The sequence below is a fragment of the Carettochelys insculpta genome, chromosome 7 (genome assembly GCF_033958435.1).
Source record: "Carettochelys insculpta isolate YL-2023 chromosome 7, ASM3395843v1, whole genome shotgun sequence".
NCBI lineage: Eukaryota > Metazoa > Chordata > Testudines > Carettochelyidae > Carettochelys > Carettochelys insculpta.
Genome location: NC_134143.1, coordinates 31,997,662 through 32,025,304, shown reverse-complemented (window position 1 = coordinate 32,025,304; position 27,643 = coordinate 31,997,662). Strand labels below are relative to the sequence as shown.

At 50.7% G+C, this 27,643-nt stretch overlaps 1 protein-coding gene across 1 annotated transcript in view; it reads left to right on the top strand.

The window, feature by feature from the left end:
• The window catches only part of CDH23 (cadherin related 23), a 549,671-nt gene that overhangs the window by 95,164 nt on the left and 426,864 nt on the right, over nt 1–27,643 (top strand). The window contains exon 4 of the mRNA XM_074999481.1: nt 2,119–2,261. Within this exon, the coding sequence (XP_074855582.1) occupies nt 2,119–2,261 (143 nt within the window). The remainder of the gene's footprint in view (nt 1–2,118; nt 2,262–27,643) is intronic.

The following is a 27,643-nucleotide window of genomic DNA, read 5'->3' as shown; positions in this document are numbered from 1 at the left end:
CACTCCCCCATTTCGGTATGTTTCTTCTGTCTTTTAAGTAATCTATCTACTGGGAATAAAGATGCAGGGGAATAGGGGATCAGGGATACAGACAAAGTCTCACCTGTATGTAAGAACCGAAGTATTTCCTGGAGGAAATGTAAATGTTTTTGTTTATACCTGCCTCCACTCTGTCTGTTGAATGGTCAATTAAACATGCCCTTTAGCACATTGCTGGCATGCTAGGATGTGTTCGTCTCTGAGAAATAGATTTGCGGGCATTACTCAGAACTACAACATTCTTTGGTAAGTATCATACAGTAAAATCTCATAGCTTTATGCACAGTGTTGTTATACACATCCTAACAGGCCAGTGATGTTCATCAGATTTTGTTTTCAAATGATACCTCACAAGGCATACTTTGTACAAAATATATCCTGACATTTTAAAAGAGGCACAGGGTGTCAGAGCAGGTTAGGTACTAGACAGATGAGAAGAAATGAAGGAAAAGTCTATGTTCCCAGCATCCTATTTGTCTAACACCAGCAGGAAATGAGCAGCAACTCCAGGCAGGTAGATAATTTTAAATCTTAAATGTAATATTAAAAGTCAACCTCCATTTCATGTATTCAGGAAAGGTCATTTGCAATTACATACACAAAGATAGGTAGGAGCGAAGGCTCGGAGTACTACGCTAGGCTATTCAAGATGCTGAAAAGACTGGGTTCTGGCAGTGGATAATTGAGTGCTGAAAAATGTATAAAAGTAATAAAAATTATGGGGTTGGTGACAATTTATGATGATCTTGTCCTAGCTCCCTTCACATTCCTGAGGTGTTTGGGTGCTAAACCATCTAGAAAGATCTGCTTTCATTATGATCATTCTAACAGATGTTTCCATTTGTCCCTCTCTACCTTCCTGTGTAAAACCAACCTGCTGTGTGCTCTTGCCTCAGTGACTAGCAACGCACCTGAGAAGTGGGCGCATGTGCATCACTTGTTTTGTGCTGGTACTCTTAGCATGGGATTGTTAATATATTAACTGTTATATAGCTTTTCTTGCTGTCCGTGGCATGGGGAGCGGGAGGGATGGAAGGAAGAGTTGTTTTGGGTGAGTGGATGGGGGGGATTGTCTTCCTCCTGTTGTGTTAGAGATGCTGGGCTGCCCTGAATTGTGGGGCAGCCTCTGTAAGGCTGCTGTAAATTACAAAAGCCCCCAGTCTGATGTAATTTGTTGAGGGGACCACTTTGTGCTCCACCAGCCCAGAATCTTAGTAGCACAAAAGTGGTTCAAAACCACGTTTGCCCCCTACCCTCTTGAGCTCCACCTTCAGTTCCTTGAGTTTTAATTCTGTCTCATGCATAGTAAAGGTTAGTCTGCTGTCCCTGTAATCCCTGGTGGGTGTCTGTCCACAAAGTCCCCTCTACCATTTGGCACAGTGTAAAGTTACAGGCAGTCTCTGCTCAAGGCCCAGAAAGGCAGTGAGCGTCGGTTGCAGGTGGAGACAGAGAAATGCGTCAGCAGGTGGTTGAAGGGGACCGTAGGCTGAAAGGAGAGTGAGTGCTCTGACAGATCTATGCACACATAGTAGCTGTGTTGACAGAGGCTTGCTCCTGCTGCTGTTTTAAATTGTTGCTATTGGGCTTATGAAAGTAAAAGGAACAAGATAAAAGTAAAATGCCTGACAACTCTGAGGATGGATGATGATGGCAGATTGGTACCGGAAAGATGCCTGGATTATCTCTCTTTCTAGTGATTGGCACAGCTGCACGCTGTCACTTTTACTGAACTAATTTGACTTTTCCATATGCAACAATTCTTTCCCTACAAGGGGTGCAGCTTTAGGAAATGTGGACTCGGCATGGCAGCCGTAGCTTTGCTGACGACAGCAGTAAAACCATCCTCAATTCCAATCTTGCTACTGAGGGCATGGATTGTTTGTTTGAAACATTACACCATTCATCAACATTTTTGAGGGTAAATTTGGGAAGTGAGCAGAGATGGGGCTGTGACGCAGGCTTTCTGAAGACAAACAATGCTGTTCAGATATAAGATGTTCATTAGCTCCACGAGTCTGACTTTTCTGCCTTTCCTTCTGTCATCTGCTCATCCCTTTTTGCTTGCTTATGTTGTTCTAGGCTCGTCAGTGACCCAGTTGCTTGCCCGGGACCTTGACAATGACCGTCTTGTGTTCGGTGTTGTCGGGGAAGAGGCCAGCAGGTTCTTTGCTGTGGAGAGCGTGACTGGCGTTGTATGGCTCAGGCAGCCCTTGGACAGAGAGGTAATGCCACTTGCTCATGGAAGACAAGCTGCTACACCTTGATGTTTGTTTTTTACAGAAATATTCCCTTTCCCCCTTAGATTTACCTCTTGTTAGTCAGATAAGTTCTTTCCTTTTCCTAAACCCTCTAAAATGTTTTTTTTTTCCTTTCTCAGTTTTTCCTAGCTGTGCATGCTTACTATGCCGAGCTGTCTAGGTTTTAAGCACTACACTGCATGCAGGGACACATGCCTGCATCAGACGGTCATTCAAGAAGTGTTAAGTGTTTGGGGGAGTCCCACATCCCCCAAACATGTGCACATTGCAGCCAATTAAAATGTACAAAAGGATGGAGAACTCCAGCATAAACTGTTGTTAATGCAGAAGTCCCTTTGATCTGCCTCTGTCCGGGGAGCAGCCTCCTCATCGAACTACAGCTGCGACCTCCCGCCCTGGAAAAGGGTTAAAAAAAACCTCAAAGAAACATCTGCCTCCCTCTTCTCACAGAGACCTGCCATGGGCAAAAAGGTCACTTGGCAGGTCGATCTGCTCCATGCTGATTGCCTCATGGATCGGTTCCTTTGAACCACTGGGCACCTCTGGCACTGTACAAACCCCAATGATGGCAGCGCCTCAACATCTTGGTGCTGAGGCTTCAGCTTTGCGGTTGCTTTCCTTTCATGTGGCACTATCGGGCACCATAAGCGACTCTGTGCTGACCCATTTGAGCCTGGCTGTGCCCCTCTGGAATGTACTTGCTTTCCAGTGGGCATGATTAGGTCATGCCTTCGCCTCGAAGGAAGAGAGAGCTTTAGTGCTGTCTGACCTCCCAGCACTGCAAGTGTCTCTACCAGAGTGTAGTCGTAGTAGTAGTAGTAGTAGTAACATCCTTCAGTCTACATAGACTATGGAACGCGCCCTTCATAGTTCCGTTTGGCATCCTCATTTGCAGCGTCGGCTGTGACTGTGAAGACCCACACGAGAGTGACAGTCCTTGCTGCATCTGTTGCGTATGTAATGGGTGTCTGGCAGGTCCTTGCTGTGCTTTCTGTGGGCTCGCTTCTGCTTTGCTAGCTGTCTGATCCTCATCTCACCCTTCTGAAGGCCCTTGTATAGTTCCTGCCTCCATCTGCTGCGATCGTCTGCTAGCTCCTCCCAGCTGTCTGGCTTGAGGTCTACTTCCCTGAGGTCTCTCTTGCAAACATCTTTGTAGCGCAGCTGGGGGTGTCTGGGAGGTCTTTTGCCAGAGGCTAGCTCGCCATACAGGATGTCTTTTGGGATCCTTCCATCATTCATCCTGTGGACGTGGCCAAGCCAGCGGAGCCACCGCTGCCTGAGGAGGGTGTGCGTAGTTGGGATTCCAGCTTGCTCAAGGACGGCGGTGTTGGACACTCTGTCCTTCCATGATATTCCAAGGATGCGCCTGAGGCAGCGTAAGTGAAAGACATTCAGCCTCTTTTCCTGGCAGGTGTACAGGGTCCAAGTCTCGCTGCGGTAAAGGAGGGTGCTGAGGATGCAGGCTCTGTAGACTTGCATTTTGGTGTGAGTGTACAACTTGTTGTTATTCCACACTCTCTCAACGAGTCTGGACAGAGTTGTGGCTGCTTTACCGATCCTCCTATTTAGCTCAGTCTCCAAGGACAGGGTGTCAGTGATGGTGGACCCAAGGTAAACGAATGCGTGGATGACCTCTAACGTATAGTTGTCAATGCTGATTGATGGAAAAACAGCAACGTCCTGAACAAGTACATTTGTCTTCTTTAGGGTGATGGAGAGCCCAAAGTCCTTGCATGCTTTGGAGAACTGATCCAGCAGCTTCTGAAGCTGTTCTTCTGTGTGTGACATGACAGCGGCGTCATCTGCGAACAGCATGTCTCTGATGAGGACTTCCTGCACCTTAGATTTAGCTTTCAGCCTTGCAAGATTAAACAGTTTCCCGTCAGATCTTGTGTGCAAAAAGATGCCCTCTGTTGAAGACCCAAAGGCATGTTTAAGGAGGAGTGCGAAGAAGATCCCGAACAGTGTTGGAGCAAGGATGCATCCTTGTTTGACGCCGCTCCTGATGCTGAAAGCATTCAGTAATGTGCTATCGTATTGGACGGTTCCTCTCATGTCTTCGTGGAAAGACTGGATCATCTTGAGTAGCCGTGGCGGACATCCTATCTTATGGAGCAGTTTGAACAGTCCATCCCTGCTGACCAAGTCGAAGGCCTTGGTTAGGTCGATGAAGGCAATATAGAGTGGCTTCCTCTGCTCCCTGCATTTCTCCTGCAGCTGCCTCAGAGAGAAGACCATGTTGACAGTAGATCTCTCTGCATGGAATGCGCACTGTGATTCAGGGTACACCCTCTCAGCAATCTTCTGGAGTCTGCCAAGGATGACGCGAGCGAACAGTTTACCAGTGATGCTTAGGAGAGAGATTCCACGGTAATTGTTGCAGTCGCTTCTGTCTCCTTTGTTCTTATACAAGGTTATGATGTTAGTGTTGCGCATGTCCTGTGGAACCTCTCCGTCTATCCAGCACAGGCACAGTAGCTCATGTAGGGGTTCCAGGAGAGTGTCCGTGGCACACTTGATTACCTCTGGTGGTATACCATCCTGGCCAGGGGCCTTTCCTACCGCAATGCTGTTGATTGGCTTTCTTCAGTTCATCCACAGATGGTTCCTGGTCCAGTTCGTCCATTACTGGTAAGAGTTCGACGGCATCGAGGGCTGAGTCGACCACAATGTTCTCACATGAGTACAGCTCGGAGTAGTGCTCAATCCAGCGCTCCATCTGTTTGGCTTTGTCAGTGATGACTTCACCAGGTTTGGATTTCAGAGGTGCCATCTTGTTCTGGGTGGGTCCTAATGCCTTCTTGATGCTCTCGTACATTCCCCTGAGGTTACCGAAGTCAGTGTTGGTCTGGATGCTGCTGCATAGCTCAAGCCAGTAGTTGTTGGCACAGCGCCTGGCTGTCTGCTGTACTGTTTTTCTGGCTGCTCTGAGAGCTTGCAGGGTATTCTGGCTTGGCGAACGTTTGTACTCCAGGAGTGCAGCGCCCTTTTTTTCAATGGCTGGAATCATCTCATCGGAGTGAGCTTCGAACCAGTCATTTGTGTTTCTAGCTCTTCTTCCAAACACCAACAAGGCCATGTTGTACATTGTATCCCTCAGATGCTGCCATCTGGATGTCACATCAGCATCCACAAGGTTGCTGCGCAGATTCTCCTCAGCTACGTCTACATGTGAACCCTACATCGAAGAAGCCTATTTCGATGTGGCGACATCGAAATAGGCTATTTCGATGAATAACGTCTTCACGTCCTCCAGGGCTGGCAACGTCGACGTTCAACTTCGACGTTGCGCAGCACCACATCGAAATAGGCGCTGCGAGGGAACATCTACACGGCAAAGTAGCACACATCGAAATAGGGGTGCCAGGCACAGCTGCAGACAGGGTCACAGGGCGGACTAGCGCTTCCAGGGCAGCAGCTAGCCGCTCCCTTAAAGGGCCCCTCCCAGATACACTCAGCCTGCCCAGCACGCGGTCTGAAGAGCCATACGCACGCAGACCTTGAGCGACGCAGTCATGGACCCCCAGCAGCAGCAGCAGCAGCAGCAGCAGCAGCCAGAGGTCCACCCAGCCGCCCCTGCAGGAGCAGGGCTCGCCCTGCTCCATGCCATGCGGGAAGCATCTGAGCACCTCCTTGCCACACTGGAGGAGGAGCGGCCCGCAGGGGAGCAGGACTTACCCCCCAACCCTGCAACACCCCAACCCCCCCCCGCCTCACATGCCGCCCGCCTGTGGAGCTACCCCACCAGCACCGACTGGTGGGAGCGGCTGGTGCTTGAGGAGTGGGACGACGACCGCTGGCTCAGGAACTTTAGGATGAGCTGGCAGACATTTATGGAGCTGTGCCAGTGGCTCACCCCCGCACTCAGGCACCAGGACACCACCATGCGGCATGCCCTCCCAGTGGAGAAACAGGTCGGCATCGCTGTCTGGAAGCTGGCCACTCCAGACAGCTACTGATCCGTGGGACAGCAGTTTGGCGTCGGCAAGTCCACCGTCGGGGCTGTCCTCATGGAGGTAAGAGGACCCGTGAGGGGAGGCAGCCCTGGCAGGGCAGGCGGGCCCGGGGAGGGGAGGGGAGGGGAAGGCAGGGCCACGCACACCCTGCTCACCCCTCATTGGTGCTCTCCCATGTGCTTCCCCTGCAGGTCGTGCGCGCCATCAATGCCATGCTCCTGCACAGGCTCGTGAGGCTGGGGGACCCAGATGCCATCATCATGGGCTTTGCCATGCTGGGCTTCCCCAATTGCTTCGGGGCTCTGGATGGGACTCACATCCCCATCTGCGCCCTTCAACACAGTGGAGGACGCTACGTAAACTGCAAGGGCTACCACTCAGTGGTCCTCCAGGCCTTGGTGGACAGCCGGGGCCGTTTCCAGGACGTTTATGTGGGCTGGCCTGGCAGCACCCACGATGCCCGGGTTTTCCGGAACTTGGGCCTGTGCCGCTGGCTGGAGGCGGGGACCTACATCCCCCAGCGGGAGATCCCTGTGGGGGACACCACCATGCCCCTCTGTGTCATCGCAGATGCGGCATACACCCTCCGGCCCTGGCTCATGCACCCGTACACGGGCCATCTCTCTGCCAGCCAGGAGCGCTTCAACCAGCGCCTGAACCACGTGCGCCAGGTGGTGGAGCGCTCATTTGACCGCCTCAAAGGGCGCTGGAGATGTCTCCTCACCCGCCTGGATGCGGGCCCCACCAACATCCTCCAGATTGTGGGTGCGTGCAGCGCCCTACACAATCTGGTGGAGAGCAATGGGGAGGCCTTTTTTCAGGGCTGGGCTGTGGAGGCCGGCAGGGCCAACGTGCAGCCACCCACTGCCCCCAGTCGCTAGGTGGACCCCGAAGGGACCCGGGTCCGGGAGGCCCTGCGGGCCCACTTCGATGAGGCCACAGGGTGAACTCTGCCAGGCCCCCCACTGCACCCCCCCCTTCCTCCACAACACTCCCTGCCCCTACGCCCACACCACGGAGCACCCAACAGCACACCCCCCCCCCCACTTTTCCTGGACAAATAAAAGCACGCACTTGTTTGTAAAATCAAACTGGTTTTCTTTGAACTGTTGTTTTAACTAATACCAAACTATATCCAAGAACTTCTAACTATTATAAGTGAAAAATAAAAAAGTATGCATATATTTACAAAAAAAAAACCGGGATTGCAAGGAAGGGGAGAACTATTTACATGGGGGGGGGGGCGGGCAAATGGGGGGCACAAATAAATAAGTCCAAACTATATACGGGGATGGGGGGCCCACGTCCTAGGCCCCACGCCCCTATATTCCAGCACTGAGGGTGGGCGGCCGGGAGCCCCGCCTTGGCCGCAGCCCTGTCCGGGGCTGGCTGGGGGCCGGGCGGACCGGAAGATACATCCGGCGAGTCTCAGCTGGCCCCAGGTCTCCCTCGGCGGTCCGGCCCTTGGTGGCGGGGCAACGGCGGACGGCGCGGCGACGAGCGGAGCAGCGGGTGGCGTGGCGGGTGGAGCACTCAGGGCGGGTGCAGCGGCGGCTGGCGCGGCATGGGGGGCCAGGTAGTCCACTAGGCAGTTGAACGTGTCCATGTAGGCCCCCCATGCCTCTTGGCGCCAGGCCAGCGCCTGCTCGTGGAGGTGGCATTGCTCCACCTGCAGGCACTGCTCCGCGACCTCCAGCTGCCGACAATGGATGGCCAGCAGCTGGGGGTCCGTCGCCGTCGGGTGGTGGTGCTGGGTCCGCCGTCTTGCCCGCCGTGGGGCTGGTCAGTCCTCCGCCGAAGGGCTGGCCTGGAGCGATGGCCCCAGAGGGGATTCCGGGACCACTGAAGCCTCGCCGGCGCTCTGCGGTCTTTCCGATGGTGCAGCTGTGGAACAGAGGAGGGGGGAAGAAGAGTAGAGACAGGCGTTAGTGTGGGCCCCGAGCCGTGGCCCTTGTACCCCCACCCCTGTGCTGCAGGTTCCCTATCCTCGTCAGATGCTGCTGTGATGGGGTTCACGGGTCCCCCTGCACTGCACCCTGTCCCCCGGCGGGAGTGACTCTCACTTCACTCAGCAGGGTCTGACAGGAGAGGTTTCTTAGGCCACAGATGCCCAGTTTCTCCCAGAAGTGACAGTACAGCAGTCAGAGACAGTCCTTCCAACCTGTCCTGGGGAGAAGACCCCAAGGGGTGCCCCTCTGGGGTGTAGCTTTCCCCCTCCTGAGGCTGGCTGCCTTCCAGCTCTCCCTTCCCCTAGCCTCTACCTGCGCGCCCCCCCCACCCCGATTCAAAGCCAGCTCAACTCCTCCCTCCTCTTTGCTCAGGGCAGAGGTGTAACCTGCCAGTTGTAGCCCCAGGATCATCCTTAGCCCCTGGGAGCTATTCAGCTTGTTGCTCATATCTAGCCTAAGTCTCGCATTTGCACTCCCCCCACTCCATCACATGCTGCTGCGGCTGCTTCTGCTGCTGCTGCTGCGGGGTGTCTCATCCCCTCCTCCCGGGGGACCCTAGAGGTTCCGCTCCCCCCTGCCCCGGGGATGGGGCATGGCACCGTCGTGCTGGCGGGGGGGGGCAGGGGCTGATGCACTCCTGTGAGGGACATGGCACTGCTGTCCTTGGGGCCATGGCCATCTGGGCATGTGGAGGGCCCTGGCCACATATCTATTACCCCTGCCCCTCAACCCCGGGGGTGTACACCGGGGGGGTACATACCTGTAGGTCCACTCCCACAGTCGGGGGACACCCAGGGGGCGGACGCCCGGATGCTGCTCCGGGATGGGAGGAGGATCTGCAGCCCCGTCTCAGTGGAGGAGGAGTTCTTCTCCTCCTCCTCCTGCTCCGGTGCCCCGGGGGTGGGCTCCGGGGGGGCCCCCGGGATGCAGGGCTTACCTCCGGGGCGGACTCCGGCTCTGGGGTCTGCTGGGGCTCCTCAGCCGAGGTGTCAAGAGTGGCTGGAGGGGAGGAGGTGTGCCGGGGGCCCAGGATGTCCCTGAGCTCCCTGTAAAAGGGGCAAGTGACGGGGGCGGCCCCAGATCGGCCGGCCGCATCCCGGGCCCGGGCGTAACCCTGCCACAGCTCTTTCACTTTACTCCGGACATGGTCCGGAGTGCAGGCAGGGTGACCCCGGGCAGCCAGGCCCTCGGCCAGCCGAGCGAACACATCCGCGTTCCGCCTCTTGCTCCCCATTACCTGGAGCACCTCCTCCTTGCTCCACAGCCCCAGCAGGTCCGGAAGCTTGGCCTCCGTCCAGGAGGGGCCCCGCTGCCGCTTCCCGGCCTGGCTGCCAGCCTGGGAGCCCTGGCTGCCCTGGCTCCCCTTGGCAGGGGGGGCCCTGGAGGCGCTGAGGGGGCTGCCGGGCGGCCATCACAGCTGGGGTGGCTGGCTGTGAGGCGTGCAGGCTGGCCGCGTGTCTGGACTGCCCCCTGCATGTTCTCTCAGCTTCCTGCACAGGAAAGGGAGGGGGAGGGGACCTTTAAGGGGCCGCTCCACGCGGTCACCATTGAGCTGAGGGGCTGGAGAGAGTGTCTCTCAACCCCTCAGCTGCTGGCCGCCATGGAGGACCCCGCAATTTCGATGTTGCGGGACGCGCAACGACTACACGGTTCCTACTTCAATGTTGAACGTCGAAGTAGGGCGCTATTCCTATCCCCTCATGGGGTTAGCAGCTTCGACGTCTCGCCGCCTAACGTCGATGTTAACATCGAAATAGCGCCCAACACGTGTAGCCGTGACGGGCTCTATTTCGAAGTTAGTGCCGCTACTTCGAAGTAGCGTGCACGTGAAGACACGGCTCTCCAGGGTTGCTCTGAACTTTCCAGCTCTCTCTGAGTTAGCCGTCTTTCTGGCATTGATTCGGGGCCTTCCAGTCAGTTCAGAGTGGTGCAGCTTCTTGGGAATCACCTTGAGTTTGGAGCAAACTAACGAGTGATCTGTGTCGCAGTCAGCACTATGATAGCTGCGTGTCAGAAGGACATTTTTGAGGTTATCACGTCTAGCGATGACCACGTCTAGTTGATGCCAGTGTTTTGAGTGTGGGTGTCTCCATGACACTCTGTGCTGTAGCTTGGTTTGCAAAAATGTGTTTGTGACGCACAGATTGTGGTACGTGCAAAGTTCGAGAAGCCACTGACCATTTTCATTCATTTTTCCCACACCAAAGTGGCCTAAGCAGGAAGGCCATGAGTCATGATCGGCTCCAACTCTCGCATTGAAGTCACCCAGAATGTACAGTTGTTCGCGAGTAGGTATTTGCGCTATGGCAGCACTAAGCATGTCATAAAACTTGTCTTTTACTTCTGGTGCGGCGTACAGGGTTGGGGCGTAAGCACTGATCAGGTGGACAGGACCAGCGCGAGTTTGAAGTATGACCTGAAGGAGTCTTTCTGATCCACCCATGACTAATTCCACCATTTGTAGAAGGGTGTTTCTGATGGCAAAGCCAACACCATGCTCCCTGGGTTCTTCTCAGGCTTTACCCTGCCAGAAGAAGGTGTAGTACTTTTCCTTTAGCGATCTCGAATCTGCAAGACGTGTCTCTTGCAGAGCAGCAATGTCAGCTTGGAGCCTCTTCAGTTCCTCATTGAAGACAGTGGTCTTTCGGGTGTCGCTGATATCCTGAAGATCTTCAGTCAGACCTGTCAGCATGGTCTGCACATTCCAGCAAGCAAGCTTGAAACTTTGATGGTTTCTTTTTCTTGTTGATTTTCTTATTGGTTTGCCTGGTGCTCAGATTTCAGGTCACTTGTCAGGTTTGGGAACCTTAAGCCTCACGCACCCAGTGAGGCAGGTGAACTGTGGTGGGACAGTACCCTATTGGCTGGGGGCTGCCCGGCTTGAGGCAGGCGGTGACTGTCCAGTGAGATGCGACGATGTCTCCCACCATCAGAGGCAACCCCTGGCACTTGTTCTCCACGCCAGTCAAGCAAGAGCTTATAACTGGTATCTGTTACCTCCCGTGTTGGTTCAACGCTGTTAGCGATGCTGGAGTACCTCTCCAGTCGTGAGCTTGGGTGATTATTGGGACCCTGGGCTGCCCAGACACCAGTGTTCCCCTCTCGGCTTTACTGCTATAGTCCAAAGGAGAGGATAACCTCTAAGTCTGGGACCCGCTCAGCTGCAGGAGTTGCAGGGTCAATGCCAGAAGTTGGCACAGAACTGCCTTAGGACTCCCCTCTGGATTTTGTCAGGATTTACTCCCTTAGCCTTGCTCCTTTCCAGGATAACCCACAAGGCAGTGGGGCATGGAGAACGTGGGTACGGTCCCACTACCTCTTGCAGCTCCCTGGTGCCACATGCCCCCAAAGCTCCCCGTGACGACCACCTCGCTTCCCCAGGACCCTCCTCCCCACCCCTCTGCCTCTCATCGGCTACCATCACCCCCCAGATCCTTCCTCCCTGTCCCCTTTTCCCCCATCCACTCCCATGTCTCCTGACTGCACCACACTACCCCCTATCAGTTCTCGTTGCCCCCAGGTCCCCCTTCCCCTGGCCTCTCCTCACCTGGCCACATGCTGCTGCAGCCCCGTGTTCTCCAGGAAAGCGCCGATCTCGCAGCCCAGCCGCACCCTGAGTCCCAGCCAAAGCTACCAACTCTTCATCTGGCTACGGCTGTCCCTCTTCTCACTTCTTTGTTGCTGCTGCTAGCAGAACAAAGTTGCTCCCTCCTTCTTCTGTTGCAGCTGCACCTCACGACTGCTATTGGCTCAACTGAACTTCAGGTTTTCCCACTGCCCGCCAGCCCCGGGCTGTTGCGCCGGGCAGAAGCAGGCGCCGCTCGGCCCGCTCTGGCCTCCAGCAGCGGTGCAGTGCTCAGCCTCCAGCCCCCGCTCTGGAGCTTTATAACAGAGCGTATCCTTACTACAAGCACTGGTATGCTACAGCATATGCATTCCAGGAATCACCTACCCTGGAATCACCTCTCCTCAGTACTGATCCCTGAGCTGCTGAGGCCATGTGAAAATGTCCAGTATCTCCTAGCTCCTCTCACTCTGCTAGTGATGAGGAATCTGTTGTTCAAGGAGAATTTTTGCTGTACCAGTCCTCTCATTTACCAGGGTGGATTGATTTAAAGCAGGGTGATTTAAATCACAATAAAACTGATTTTAAATCAAGTTACCAGAAAGCTACCAAAAACTGACTGTGGCTAGAGAGGACTTACTTTTGGTGTAAGCCCTACTGAGATCCCTTTTTTGTGCTGCTTTTTGGTTTTTGGAGAAAAAAAGTACAGAATGGGGTCAGGGCTGCCTCCTCCCTCTGACGCTCTGGCTACGTCTACACGTGTACGCTACATCGAAATAGTCTATTTCGATGAATAACGTCTACATGTCCTCCAGGGCTGGCAACGTCAACGTTCAACTTCGACGTTGGGCAGCACCACATCGAAATAGGCGCTGCGAGGGAACGTCTACATGCCAAAGTAGCACACATCGAAAGAAGGGTGCCAGGAACAGCTGCAGACAGGGTCACAGGGCAGACTCAACAGCAAGCCGCTCCCTTAAAGGGCCCCTCCCAGACACAGTTGCACTAAACAACAGAAGATCCACAGAGCCGACAACTGGTTGCAGACCCTGTGCATGCAGCATGGATCCCCAGCTGCAGCAGCCAGAAGCCCTGGGCTAAGGGCTGCTGCACACGATGACCATTGAGCCCCGCAGGGGCTGGAGGGAGGGTGTCTCTCAACCCCTCAGCTGATGGCCGCCATGGCGGACCCCACTATTTTGATGGTATGGGACGCAGATCGTCTACACGTGCCCTACTTTGACATTCAACTTCGAAGTAGGGCGCTATTCCCATCCCCTCATGGGGTTAGCGACTTCGACGTCTCGCCGCCTAACGTCGATTTCAACTTCGAAATAGCGCCGAACACATGTAGCCGTGACGGGCGCTATTTTGAAGTTGGCGCCGCTACTTCGAAGTAGCGTGCACGTGTAGACACGGCCTCTGAGTGCAAAAAGTCTGCAGAAACCTTAAAAACACCTTGGTAATCTTTGCCACCACCAAGTGATGAAGACTCCCTCAACAGCCAGGGGAGACACTTGGATATCTCCTTGTGAAGTAACCACCAAGCTTCACCCTTTCCTTATGAGATAGGTTGGAAACAAAGAGTTGTAATCCAATAGCTCCCCTACCTTTAGGCAGGCATTCACAGACACTTCTCTAGGACACAGAATTCAAATCATTGCCTGGAAAAGTAATTTATTTGCAAAACAAAAGATCGAAAATACCGAGAAAGTAAGTAAGCATACTTAGTTGCTAGAAGTAATTAAAGCAACTAAAGATTGTCAATATTAAAGCACAGAGAATTACTTTGTTGGGATTCAGTGTAGAAGTTACAGAGTACGGGGGGGAAGAAATCACCAACCAGCCTGAGTAGTCCCACACCAAATCCAAAATAAAATAATTAAAAAAAAACTGATCACATCTAACTAAACATATTTTTCTACGTACAAATCCATGCTCTGATTATAGTGGGGCCAGGATATTTACTGGATTCATCAGCATTTTTGGTCTCTCCCTGCTCCAGTCACGGAACCTAAAGACCCCATAACCTGCAATTATTCCCATTCAGAAAAGAATCCCTCTCTCCCCATTGGCTTACTTGGCTGCCCCACACGGAGACCCTCTAAGGGTTAACCCTTTACAAGCATGACAAATCGGGTTCCCTTGGAAAAGCTGAGTTATACTGATATAAAATAGGGAACAGACTTATAGAACACCATTATGGTCTGTGACCAAATGGTCCACAACAAGGGGCATATCTTATGTAGTATAAAATATAAAAATGATACCCATTGGGATCTGGCAACTTTAGACTTTTCTTACTGCACCTTTACATACTGTATACTTGATGAATTATAAACCTAGTAGCTAATTTCGCCAATCTTTATGGCTTGCTTAACTAAACTTTCTTTTTTCTAGCAACATCCAACACAGCAAACAGTTTGGGCATTTACTTGTCAAATCACACTTATACTGAAAAGCATAACAAGAGTCTTGAAGAATGATGCATTGTGAAGTAAATTATTTAATTTAGTAACCAGTTGATCCACTCAGCCATATCTACATCTTCATCCATATCATTCCCACAAAGCAGTTTTCCTTATATTTCATTCTTGCAGTGAAGCCCTTCATCATATTCTTACACTTGACACATTTTCCTTTTTTACCCAGGGAAACGAGTTTCCTCAAAATGTCCTTTGAAGGGGCTCTCTTAAACCCAGCAGCCATGACAATTTTTCTGTGACAAAAGTGCAGGTGTGTAGAGGAAGCTGTCTGCGTGCTGAGTTACGTCTTCCCTTTTTCTTTGTCTGCTCCACTGTTCGTTTCTATTCTGCAACCATTCTTTGCTATATATTGTGTCTCTGTCTTAAAACAATGTCTTAACTAACTCCTTTGCTGAGCTTGGCTAAGGTCCACTTCCATATACGAACAGAATAAAAACATTTGCATTCAGCTTGTCTCTTTTTTCCGACGTTATTTTTGAGTCTGCTGAGAAACAGTAATTGAAAGCTCAGAACTTTGAAGAAGGAAGAGCTGTTAGTTCACTTTTATGAGACAGTAAATGTACGTGTAATATATTTGTGATGGGATTTAATAGTAACTCATATTTTTAAATGAGAAATTTAGGTTTCAAAAATTAGTGTGATAAAAAATCAGTTTTACAGACCCCAATCCTTATCAGTTACAGGAGATATTTGCCCTTGTACCTAAGGACCTCCCTCCCCGGTATACACACCTGTGGATGTCACCACCCACGATCTTCCCCAGGCCCTGGCAATACTGGGACCCATGGGGATCATATAAGGGCCATCATGCTGATTTACAGTCCCAGAAGAGAGGGTTTTATGTCTTCTCTGCTACTGGGGCCCAAGTCAACAACTGAATTATGAGAGCAAACTACACTTCCACAACTGGAAGAGTAAGCACCAGACATCTCCCCACACTGACCCATTATCTGCATGGGAAAAGGCTATTGTGCTCCCTCTCCTACCACCAAACAGATGAAGTGTCTAAAATTCAAGACCTGTTCAAAAGACTTGCCAATAAATTGAGATTGCTCTGGAAGAAGTTTCTGAAATCCAGCATGTGCTGACCACCATCCTTCAACCTTCCTGCACAACCAAGATTGCCTTGCCCATAAATGCAGGCATTATGGACCTTGCCAAGATCATATGACAAAGGCTGGCCACAATCATCCCTTCCTGGAAATGGACAGACCAAAAATGCTTTGTCCCTTCTAAATGCTCTGAGTTTTTTTACTCACCCAGCATCAGATTCACTGGTTGTTGAAGGAGCTAACCAAAGGAACAAACAATATCCTCGGTCCAATCCATCTAATAAAGACAATAAAAGATTGGGCCTGCTAGGCAGCAAAGTTTATGAATCATCCACGCTACAGTACAAGGTGGCTAATTAAGGACCTTACTGACCAAATATCACCACAAAAACTACAATTGCTCCTCATGTCTTTTCCAAACTCCTTGCAGTCATGACAGCTCACCTCAGAAAGCAAGGAATCCAAATCTTTCCTTATGTTGACTACTACCTCCTCAAAGCCAAGATCCTTGTTGAGGAGGTCATTCAATTCACACAGCTGACTGTAGAACATTTCCAGGCTCTCAGCCAACTAATAAGCGAAAACAAATCCACCCTGACTCCTACCCAACACCTGGAATTCAAAAGGAGTGAATAGTGTGTCTCCTGCACACTGTTTGGACACGATAAAATTTCTGGTTGCTAAGTTGTACAACAGTCCTCAGGTCATTACCCAAGGCTTCCTGCAACTCCTAGGTGACATGGCCTTGTGTACTTTCCTGGTCAGGAATGTACACCTCTACTTGTGGTGCTTCCAAGGCTAGATGACCATTGTCTACAGACCAAATGTGCACGGTCTAAGCAAACTTCTGTCCATAACTACCTGAGTCAAGATTCCTTATGATGGAAGCTTCCTTGCAGTCTGTGCTCCAGAGTCCTTTTTCTCCAAGATGTTCCCTCGATCATAATAGCTAACAAAACTTTCCTCTCAGGATGGGGAGGGAGCACACACATCCAACCATATCCCTCAGGGACTTTGGTCTCCTACTGAACCATCCCTGCATGTAAAGCTCCTAGAATTCTGATCCGTATGCAAAGCCTGCCTCCCATTCTGCCCTTTTATCCAAAATCAACATATCAGGGTAATGCCCAACAACATACCCTGCATGTTTTATGTAACCAAGAGGATGGGGGTGGTTGGTCCTACTCACTTTGCACTGAAGTGATGAAGCCTCGGAATTGGTGTCTTAAGTGCAATGCCCAGATATTGGCTTCTTACCTTCCCCTTTCTCTGAATGCTTCCAAGGACAAGCTCAGCAGAAAATTTCATCTGGATCACAAATGAAAGGTAAATGAGTGTCATGCAAAATATAGTCTATATATGGAGTAACCCAAAACTGGACCTCTTTGCAACTACAGTGAACAAGAAATGCTCTGAATTTTGTTCCAGAGCAGGATTAGGAAAACTCTCTTTGTGGGATGCAGTGGAACCATGAGTTATGTATGTATTTCCCCCAGTACCATTTCTCCATAGGGTGTTGATAAAAGCATGGACAGACCATTCCAAGGTCATGCTGATAGCCCCTATGTAACTCAGGCAGGCTTGCTACCCCTTCCTTACTAGGATGACAATTTGTACATTAATTCCACTCCCCCACCATCTGAACTGCTGTTGATTACTTCACCACAAACTAAGCATGTTACACCTCATGGTTCTCTCATGATGAGTTAACCTGTTCAGAAATGGGTTCAAAGGGTGCTTTTACATTCTGCATTCTACCACCTACCTCCTTAAGTGAATGAAATTAATACATTGGCATGCTGACAAACCACTTCCACTTCTGTATCTCTTTTCTTCTAATTTCTGTTAGAGCTTAAACTCTCTGGACTCTCCCTCAGCTCTATCAAGGTCTAGGTACCTGCAATGATTTCATTTCATCACAAGATTGGAGACATTGCTATCTTTGCTTATCCCATTACTAAGCTGTTTCTTAAGCATCTTCATTCCCTATACCCAGACATCAAACTGCCCACTCCGTCTTCGGATCTGCTCTTAGTCTTCCCATGCTCGACTCAACAACAATTAGCAACGTGCTCCCTGTTACACCTTTCCATGAAAACTTCATTTTTAGTGTCAATTACCTCTGTCAGGCCTTCAGGAAAAATTGGAATACTCACCATATGTGATTTTTTTTTTTAGGACAAATCCACCCTATGGTTACACCCCAAGTTTCTTCCAAAAATACAGTTGTCTTTTCATGCCAATGAACCTATCTATAAAGCTTCCTTCTTCGAGTGGTCCCCGTGGGTGCTCCACAGTAGGTGTCGGGCTCGCCCGGCGCCGCAGATCGGAAATTTTTTTTAGCAGTCTCCATTGGGTTGCGCATGCGCCGATGCGCGCCGGTCCTTCATGCGCCTTTGGTCACATGCGCGATCCGGTCCCCACCAGTTCCTTCACCCGCCAACAGCTGCAGATGGATTACGCTTTGGCTCCAACGCCTGCGAAAGATAAAACTGTTTTAATTTTGTTAATAGTTAGTAGTTGATAGTTTTAGTTAGCACTGTTAAAGTTGTTCTGTTTAAATGTAGATATAGTTTAAGAAAAAAAAAGGGAGAAAGAGAAGAATGGAGGCAGCCGCCTTAAGTGATCTGCTATCCTAAAAGCTGCGAACGTTATCTGTTTCCAGGACTGATTAGCTGTTAAGTGCCCTATTAACATTCAAAGACTTAAACACTTGGGCCGAGATGTCCTCGCCGGGGTATAAGAAATGTGCGTCATGCCGCGAGGCCATGCCTGCCTCAGATGGGCACAGCGAGTGCATTTGTTGCCTCGGGGAGACCCGCATTCCACAAAAGTGTCCTCACTGCTCCAAGCTCACAGCCAGAGCCAGAAGGAACAGGGAAATGAGGCTGAAAACTATTTTATTCGATAAGGCCCTCCAACCTGGACCATTGGAGAAGCCCCATAAAGAGGGGCCCTCAGGGTCGCACAAGAGGAGGGCGGCTTTCCTAACCTCCTCTGTACAAAAGAAAAGGAAGCTTTCTCCAGCTCGATCCTTGCCAGTAACGCCTGCGAGAAGGACGAGCGGAGCACAGGGCTCTGACCTGCGGGCTGCTCAAAGCGGGATGACTGTAGCGCACACAGCGGCGCTGGGGCCTCCGACCATTAAGCAGTCGGCGCTGAGGGTACTGCAGGCACCAGAATCAGTGGCACTGACTCCCACGGCACCGAGCACTGCGGCACTGACAGCACCGGAGCAGGGGTACCCAGCACAGGCCCCAATGGTGCTGGAGGAAGCTACCCGTGCAGCGCCGTGCACAGGGGCACCGAGCGCAGCACCCACAACGGCGCCAAGGTCCCCGGCACGGGAGGGGGTGGCACCTGCTTTGCAGGGACGGGGAAGAGTAAAAGCCAAAACCTGGCACCACAGCCCATCCCCAGAGGTCACCGTGTTGCCGTTATCACCTAGCTCCGCCCCCGAAGTACACCGGGCAGCAACTCCAATGGCCTGCTTCAGACCTCCATCACTGTTCCTTCAACCACCATCCCCCTGGCTCAGACAACCTTCACCAATCTCCAGTAGGGACCCCTATGAATACTATCACAGAGTATCTCCGCCACTGTCAGCGTCATCACGGAGGTCACGCTCATCTAGACCCCATGCATACGTTTTCCGATCGTTGTCCAGATCCCCATCACCGGGCCCTTGCCCCTGCTGTTATGGTTGTCCCTACCATACTGAACACTGGCACAGGGGGTCCAGATCCAGGGGTAGATCCCCAACCACACCTCGCCAACACCCCTTCACACAGTCTCACTCCGTGAGAAGGACACAGCCTTCCCAGGCGGATGTTGGTCCTCAGGCCCTGGACCTCCCCTCTGAATCCTCAAAAGGGCAAGCATATGAACAAATCCAGGAATCGGAGGAATTAGAGGAGGTATATCATAGCGACGCCTCTTCGTCCTCCCCATATGAGGGGATTGTCCCCGGGGATATTTCCCCCCGGGCGACCTTAGGCAATTCCAAGAACTATTCAAGAGAGTAGCACAAACACAGGACATTCACATAGCAGAGGTGCAGGAGAAACATCATAAACTTCTGAAAAACTTAAGACCCCCGGCTTCATCTAAGATTGCTATCCCACTAGATGAAGCGATTATGGAATCAGCCACCAACATATGGCAGACTCCAGCCTCCACCCCTCCTACAAATAAGAGGTCGGATAAGAAATACTTTGTTCCAGCCAAGGGCATGGAATACCTGTTTAGCCACGCTCAACCAAATTCCCTGGTAGTCAAATCATCACAGCAGAGATCCAAGACACCCCAATATTGTAAATCAGGAGGATCAGAAAAAGATGTGAGGAAATTAGACACGTTCGGTAGGAAGGTGTATTCCTCCTCCACCTTACTACTCAGAATGGCGAACTATGCAGCACACCTGTCAAACCACAACTTCAACAATTATTCCAGACTTACTTCCCTCATGGATTTTCCTTCCAGAGGATAAGAAACAGGTGCTAAAAGTGATCGTCCAAGAGGGCTACGCGGCCTCACGAACAGGAGTTCAGATTGCCCTGGATGTGGCAGACACGGCAGTACGCTCCACAGCCACAGCAGTGGTTATGTGTAGGGAATCGTGGCTCTAGACGTCCGGCATTCCCAGAGATCTGCAAACAAAAATCGTAGACCTTGCATTTCATAAACAGAAGTTATTCACAGATTCAACTGACTCGGTCCTACACTCCAGCAAGGACTCGAGAACCACACTTAGGACCCTGGGCATATATACCCCTCCGTACAGGAGGAAGAAGTTTTACCCCCAGCAAAGGTGCTACGCTTATCAACCTCAGCGTACACAATACCAACGGAGCTATGACCAAGGGCGCCACCACCGGTAGCAACAGTATAGGCCCCCCAGACGACATCCCCAGCAGGGTCATGCACCCTCAGGGCAAGCCCTGAGACAGCAAGTTTGACAGGTATGTCGAGGACTGCAATATCAACACCATCCCCCAATGCCAATCCTAGCACACGTTCCATCATTGGCTCAAACCGTTCTACTCTCAATGGCAAAACATCACCACAGACAAATGGGTACTGGAAATTTTAACCATGGGATGCACGATCCCCTTCCAATCACTACCTCCGCCAAAACCACCCACCCAGCCATTCTTCAAGGACCCCTCCCACGAGACAAGGTTAGAACAGGAGGTAGACCATCTCATGTTCATAAGGGCGGTGGAGAGAGTTCCGGAACAATTCCAAGGGAAAGTGTTCTACTCACGGTACTTCCTAACAGAGAAGAAGACAGGAGGCTGGAGACCAATCCTGGACCTATGGGCCCTCAACTGGCATCTGCGCAAACAGCGTTTCAGGATGATTACAATTGCCTCCATACTTACGGCATTGGACGATGGAGACTGGTTTGCAGCCCTCAACTTGCAGGACATGTATTTTTCATATAACTATTCACGCGGCACACAGACATTTCCTCTGCTTCACAGTAGGCAGGGAGCATTTCCAATACAGAGTTCTTCCGTTCGGTCTCTCTTCGGTGCCCAGAGTGTTCACCAAAACACTGGCGGTAGTATCAGCTTACCTACACAGACAGGGTGTGTTCATTTTTCCATATCTGGATGACTGCCTACTGAAAGGGGCCTCAAAGGCGGAGGTCCTACGCATGATACACGTCACTACAAACACATTCGCCTTGTTGGGCCTAGTTATCAACCTCTCCAAATCAAAGACCAAGCCTACGCAGAATATAGAGTTCATAGGGGTATGCATAGACTCTGCTACATCAAGAGTATACCTGCCCGAGGCCTGTGTCCACACCATCAAATCCCTGGTACAAGTGATGACATACAGCCCCACAGTGCCACTCCTAACATGCCTACAACTGTTGGGGCACATGGCAACCACCACGTTTGTGGTACAGAATGCCAGGCTGCATATGCGGGGCCTGCAGCATTGGCTGGCGAGTGTTTACAAACCAATAGTCCATACCATCCACAGGACAGTATCACCCACAGCGGAGGTGCGCAGGTCACTGGCATGGTGGGCAGACCCCAAGAACTTACTAGTGGGGTGCCCTTCCAGCAACCACAAATCTCGATTTTTCTTATGACAGACGCATCCCACATAGGATGGGGAGCGCACATCGGCAACAAAGTAACTCAGGGGCTATGGTCCCCCACGGAAAAGACATTGCACATAAACATACTAGAACTCAGAGCAGTGTTCAATGCATGCAGACGTTTTTGGAAATACCTGCACGGCAAAGTAGTCGGGATAAATACCGACAACACCTCCACCATGTTTTATATCAACCGGCAAGGAGGGGCCAGATCCCATGCACTATGCGCGGAGGCAGTCCGGTTGTGGAACTGGTGCATTGTCATCAATATAACACTGAACGCCTCATACCTACCCAGTGTCCGCAACGTGAAGGCGGACCAGCTAAGCAGGTGCTTTGCGCTCATGCACGAGTGGCAGATCCATGCTGATCTGCTTTCACAAATGGGGGGTTCCCCAAATCGATCTGTTTGCCACTTACAACAACAAACAATGCTCTCAGTACTACTCCAGAGCGGGCATAGGACAGGGATCCTTGGGGGACGCCTTCACGGTGCCGTGGAAGGGCCCTCTACTCTATGCGTTCCCTCCCACAACACTCATTTACAAGGTTCTAGAGAAAGCCAAAAGAGAGAGAACACGCATAGTACTGATAGTCCCAACCTGGGACCGACAGCAATGGTTTCCTCTGCTTCTGCGCATGTCGTGCCGCCCACCACTCCCCCTACCAGTAGTGCCGGACCTTCTCACCCAGGCCCAGGGGTCCATAGTGCACCCACACCCTCAAAGACTCCGCCTACAGGCGTGGCTAATCCATGGCTCAGCGCCTTAGAGAGCACGCGTTCGGAGGGAGTGAAACGTGTCTTGGAGTCCAGTCGAAGGACTTCCACCAGAAGGACTAACACGCAGAAGTGGAAACGATTCATCTCCTGGTGCTCTTCCAAGCAGTTGGCTCCTCAGGGTGTCCCTATAACTGCAATTCTAGAATACCTGCTAGAGCTAAAACAAGACGGACTCTCCCTATCCTCACTAAAGGTCCATCTTGCGGCTATAGAAGCGTTTCAACATAAAGAGGAAGGGCCAAATATGTTCACCCATCCTATGGTCACACGGTTCCTAAAGGGACTGGTAAACTTGTACCCCCCTCGGAAACCGCTGTTGCTGTCATGAAGTTTGGACTTGGTCCTCCACACGCTGTCAGGACCACCCTTTGAACCATTGGCCATGGTACCCCTCTGGCTACTTACCCTGAAAACAACCTTCCTTCTCGCGATTATGTCAGCCCGCAGGGTGAGCGAACTTGCAGCAATAATGGCAACGCCACCCTGCACAGTCTTCTCAAAAGAAGCAGTGATCTTACGATTGCACCTGGCTTTCCTTTCAAAGGTTTCCTCAGAGTTCCACATTAACGAACCAATAGTATTACCCTCATTTTATCCTAAGCCTCACAACTCTAGAAAAGAGGCGCGGCTGCACCTGCTAGACGTAAGGAGGACGTTGGTCTTTTACATAGACAGAACTAAGCCCTCCCGGAAAACGGACAGACTCCTGGTGTCTCTCGCACCCGGGTTGAAAGGGGAGGGCCTATCCTCACAAAGAATTTCAAATCACATCGTATCCTGCATGAGATGAGTAAGACCCCTCTGCTAGTTCTGCCCAGGGCTCACTCCACCAGAGCGATGGCAGCGTCGACGGCCTTCTTCAAAGGCATCGCATTAAAAGACATCCGCAGAGCAGCAACTTGGTCATCTTATGACACCTTTGCCAAGCATTATGCCATGCGCTGGGTGTTCGACGAGGATACATGCCTATCAACAGCAGTCCTATCAAGGGCAAGCTGCACATAAGCGGACACCCACCTCCTTAATTGGGGTCACTGCTGGGTAGTCACCTACGGTGGAGCACCCACAGGGACCACTCGAAGAAGAAAGAGAAGTTACTCACCTGTGTAGTAATGATGGTTCTTCGAGATGTGTCCCCGTGGGTGCTCCACTACCTACCCGTTCCTCCCCGCTTCGGAGCTCTGTTTTCACATTTTTCAGAAGCATCTGGAGCGGTTGGTCAAGGAACTGGTGGGGACCGGATCGCGCATGTGACCGAAGGCACACGAAGGACCGGCGCGCATCGGCGCATGCGCAACCCAATGGAGACTGCTAAAAAAATTTCCAATCTGTGGCACCGGGCGAGCCTGACACCTACTGTGGAGCACCCATGGGGACACATCTCGAAGAACCATCGTTACTACACAGGTGAGTAACTTTTCTCTTTTTTCCCTAAACCATAAGCAAATTCCTTGGAATTTACAATGCGCACACTAGATGTGTGCAGAGCCTTTTTCTTTTACTTGTACGGGGCAAAACCCTTCAGAGTTCTATGAAACTCTGTTTCCATTGTGAAACATTCCAAAAGTACACCCATCTCCACTCAGAGACTTTCCAGCTGGATTTCGGGTTGCATTTGCCTCTGTTATCAATTGCAGAATGTGATTCCTCCGACTTCTATCAGGATTCAAATCACAGCAGCTTGGGTAGATTTTCTATGTAGCTTTTCCTTCATGGATACTTTATAAGGCTGCCACTTGGCTTCTGAACATATTTTTGCAAAACACTATGCTCTTACCTAAGGACTCCTCACCAATACATGTGTGGATAGAGCTTTCTTGTTCACCACAAGATCCGATGTCTTACCTCCTTGAGAGAGACCGCTTTTCAGTCGCTTAGAGTGGAGCACCAATATGAACATCTCTTTCAAAGAGGAGGTTACGCACCTGTGCAGTAACTGGTGTTGTTCAAGACAGGTGCCCTTATGGGTGTTCCTATCCACTCTTCTCTCTGTGGAGCTGTGGTGATCTCCATTGTAGAGAAGGAAGCAAGGAGACTGGTCGCACACATGTGCTATTGAGACATGACAGGCTGAGTGAGGCAGGCTCTGTGCATGTGCAACAGGTACAAGTACTGCTGTAGAAATCTCCAAGTGAAGGTGTAGGGGCACAGTGACAGCTGAAGTGGAGCAGTCACTGGGACATCTATCTTTGAAGAATGTCAGTTACTGCACAGGTGAGTAACCACCTCATCCCAAGAATTTTGGGGAAGAATGGAGAGCAGATCACATCAAAGCATATTATCTCTTGGTGCCTTCGGTCACTGGTCCTGACAACAGGACTGACCCGTCAATCGTCTGCATCAGGTCTGATGTGGGTTTTGGAGAGAGAGATTGAGGTCTGGAGGGTTTTGGTTGCCTTAGCATCTATAACTTTGCCTGCAGTCTTGGAGTCTCACTGCTAGTTGGAGGAGGGGGGAATTTTGTACCTGCTCTAAGGTCCACAATCAGAATAGCAATTGGGAATGTTGGCAGAGCCCCTGGCTCCCATGTCACGTTCTGGTTGAGGGTATGAGAGTGAAGGGTTCCAGAACATGGAGCTCTGGTGATTTTCAGGCCTTTTTTATCTCCTGAGCCTTCACTGGTCCATTTCCAAAGCTCTTTCAAGCAGCCTAGGAGGCAAAGGTGTGTCCTGCGGTATAAAAACAGAAGCTCAGCTGCCACCAAATTCTGACTTCTCTGAGGTCAGGTATCAATGATCCAGGTCAACCCTGCTGGCTCAGGACTCAGTTGAACAGGGTTTGGCAAAGAAGGTGGGCATGGGGGGCATCAGGTCACCCCTTCTTTCCTCTTTCCACTTGAATATCTAAGAGTCAATGCACAGGACAACATCAATAATGGCCTTTATGTGGCTGGGGTTTTCAAAGTGGGCTAGCTGAGCTTGTTCAGCTTCACCAGAGTGATCCTTGGAACTGGTTTATTTGGGCTGCCTCATTTCATTGGAGCTCAGCTACAGGCTGTTGGGAATGAACAGCATAGGAGCCGGCTCTTGTCCAAAGGAAGCGTCATGGGGTAACCTCTATGGCAGGGGTGGGCAAAATGGGGGGCAGGCCCCCTAGGTGGAGAGTGAAATTCTGTAAGGGAGGGATGCAGCATGATTGGCTGCTGGCTGTCAAGCTTGTCCATCTCATTAAAAATACTGAAATATGTTACTGTTTTTATGTATGTATATTCACATGTATATACCGATTAATACATTTGTTTTTACATTCTACATATTTATTTTCTTTCTTATGCCAAAAGGTTTTTTTTTTCATATGAACATAACTGAAATTTCTGTTGGCTTGGATTACACTAGACAGGTTGGGGAGGGATGGGGGACCTGCTAATTGCAGGAACGAAAAGTGGGTCCTGACATAAAATGTTTGCTCGCCCCTGCTCTACAGAGTGGATGTGATATGGGCCATTGAAGATGGTGGAGCAGGTATGCATAAAGGCATTGCAATTGGAAAGTACAGGTTTGGGCACATAACAGCTGCTTCTACCTGTAAATGTCCTCTCTGTCCTCGTAGGCCCTGTGCTTCAGCAGCAAGATGTGTAATGTGGGCCTTGTAACGTGAAATTCTCCACCCAAAGCTAGGTGACCTTGGTTCTGGTGATCCTGTGACCTAGGGGAGCTACTGGTCTGAGTGGGACGTGCCCCATCTGCCAGCTGAGTTGCAGCTAGATGGGGTTGAGAGTGGGCAAAAGTGATCTGAGCAAACTTTCCAAACCAGTCTGTGAATGACTTGTGTATACCATTTAGTGATCAAGTTGCAGGCTGGAGATGAGTAGAGGGATCAGGACTGAGTCAGGGCAGGATACCAGGAAATCAGGTCCAGCATCTTGTTGCAGGCATATGGCAGAGTCAGGGTCTGACTAAGGTCAGAAGTTGCACTATTGGCTCCTCGACAAGGCAAGGTGAGGAGCAAAAGGCACTCGTTAATTCTGCCTACGCTGGATTTCACAACTCGTTGTCTATTATAATGTAAACAAAAACCAAAATGAGAACTAATTGCCGGAAAGCAGAACACAGCATTCAGAAGCTCAGGCAGAATTATGTGCTCAGCTTGTCCCCTTTTAAGCCAACACCTTGAGTCCTATTTTCACTTTTAAGGAAGATCTGAACCTGCATTTAAGACCTTATTTAGCTTCTATGATGAGGTAACAGGCTCTCTGTACATGGGGAAGTCAGTGGATGTGATGTACCTTGACTTCAGCAAAGCTTTTGATACAGTCTCTCACAACATTCTTGCCCATAAATTAAGGAAATATGGATTGGATTCTTGAACTATAAGATGGATAGAAAGCTGGCTTGACTGTTGGGCCCAACGGGTAGTGTGGTCAATGGCTCAATATCTGGATGGTGGTTGGTTTCAAGTGGAGCTCCCCAAGGCTCACTTCTGGGGCCGGTGTTGTTCAACATCTTTGTTAATGATCTGGATGAGGGACTGGGTTGCACCCTCAGCAAGTTTGCCAATGACACAAAACTAGGGGGAGAGGTAGATACGTTGGAGGGTAGAGAGAGAATCCAGAGTGACCTGGATAAATTGGAGGACTGGGCCAAAAGAAATCTGATGCAGTTCAACAAGGAGAAGTGTAGAGTCTTGCGCCTGGGGCAGAAAAATCCTAGGCATTGTTATAGGCTGGGGACTGACTGGCTCAGCAGCAGTACGATGGAAAGGGACCTAGGGGTTATGGTGGATGAAAGGCTGGATATGAGTAAACAGTGTGCCCTTGTAGCCAAGAAGGCTAACAGCATATTAGGGTGCATTAGGAGGAACATTTTGAGCAGATCTAGAGAAGTAGTTGTTCCCCTCTATTCTGCCCTGGTGAGGCCATATCTGGAATATTGTGTCCAGTTTTGGGCCCCCAGTATAAAAAGGATTTGGATGTGGTGGAGCAGGTTCAGCGGAGGGTAACAAAAATGATTAAGGGTCTGGAGCACAAGACCTATGAGAATAGGCTGAGGGATTTGGGCTTGTTTAGTTTATAGAAGAGAAGACTGGGGTGATTTAATAACAGCCTTCAACTTCAACTTCCTGAAGGGGAGCTCTAAAGAGGAGGGTGTGAGAAACTGTTCTCAGTGGTGTCAGATGGTAGAACAAGGAGTAAAGGTCTGAAGTTGAAGAGGGTGAGATGTAGTTTTTCCTAATATCTAACCTACTTTACCAGGAGGGTGGTGAAGCATTGGAATGCGTTGCCTAGAGCAGTGGTGGATTTGAAGGCATTGGACTGGACCGCAAGAGATTTTTGATCTCTTGTAGGCTCTGCCACAGACTTCCTGTGTGGCCTTGGGCAAAGTACTTCATCTTCCCCATGTCTTAGTTCCCTGCCTTGCTCAGGTATTAGGCTAAAATCCATTAGTGCTGGTGGGATGCTCAGATATTATGGGGAAGAATACCAGAAAAATCCTGTGTGGT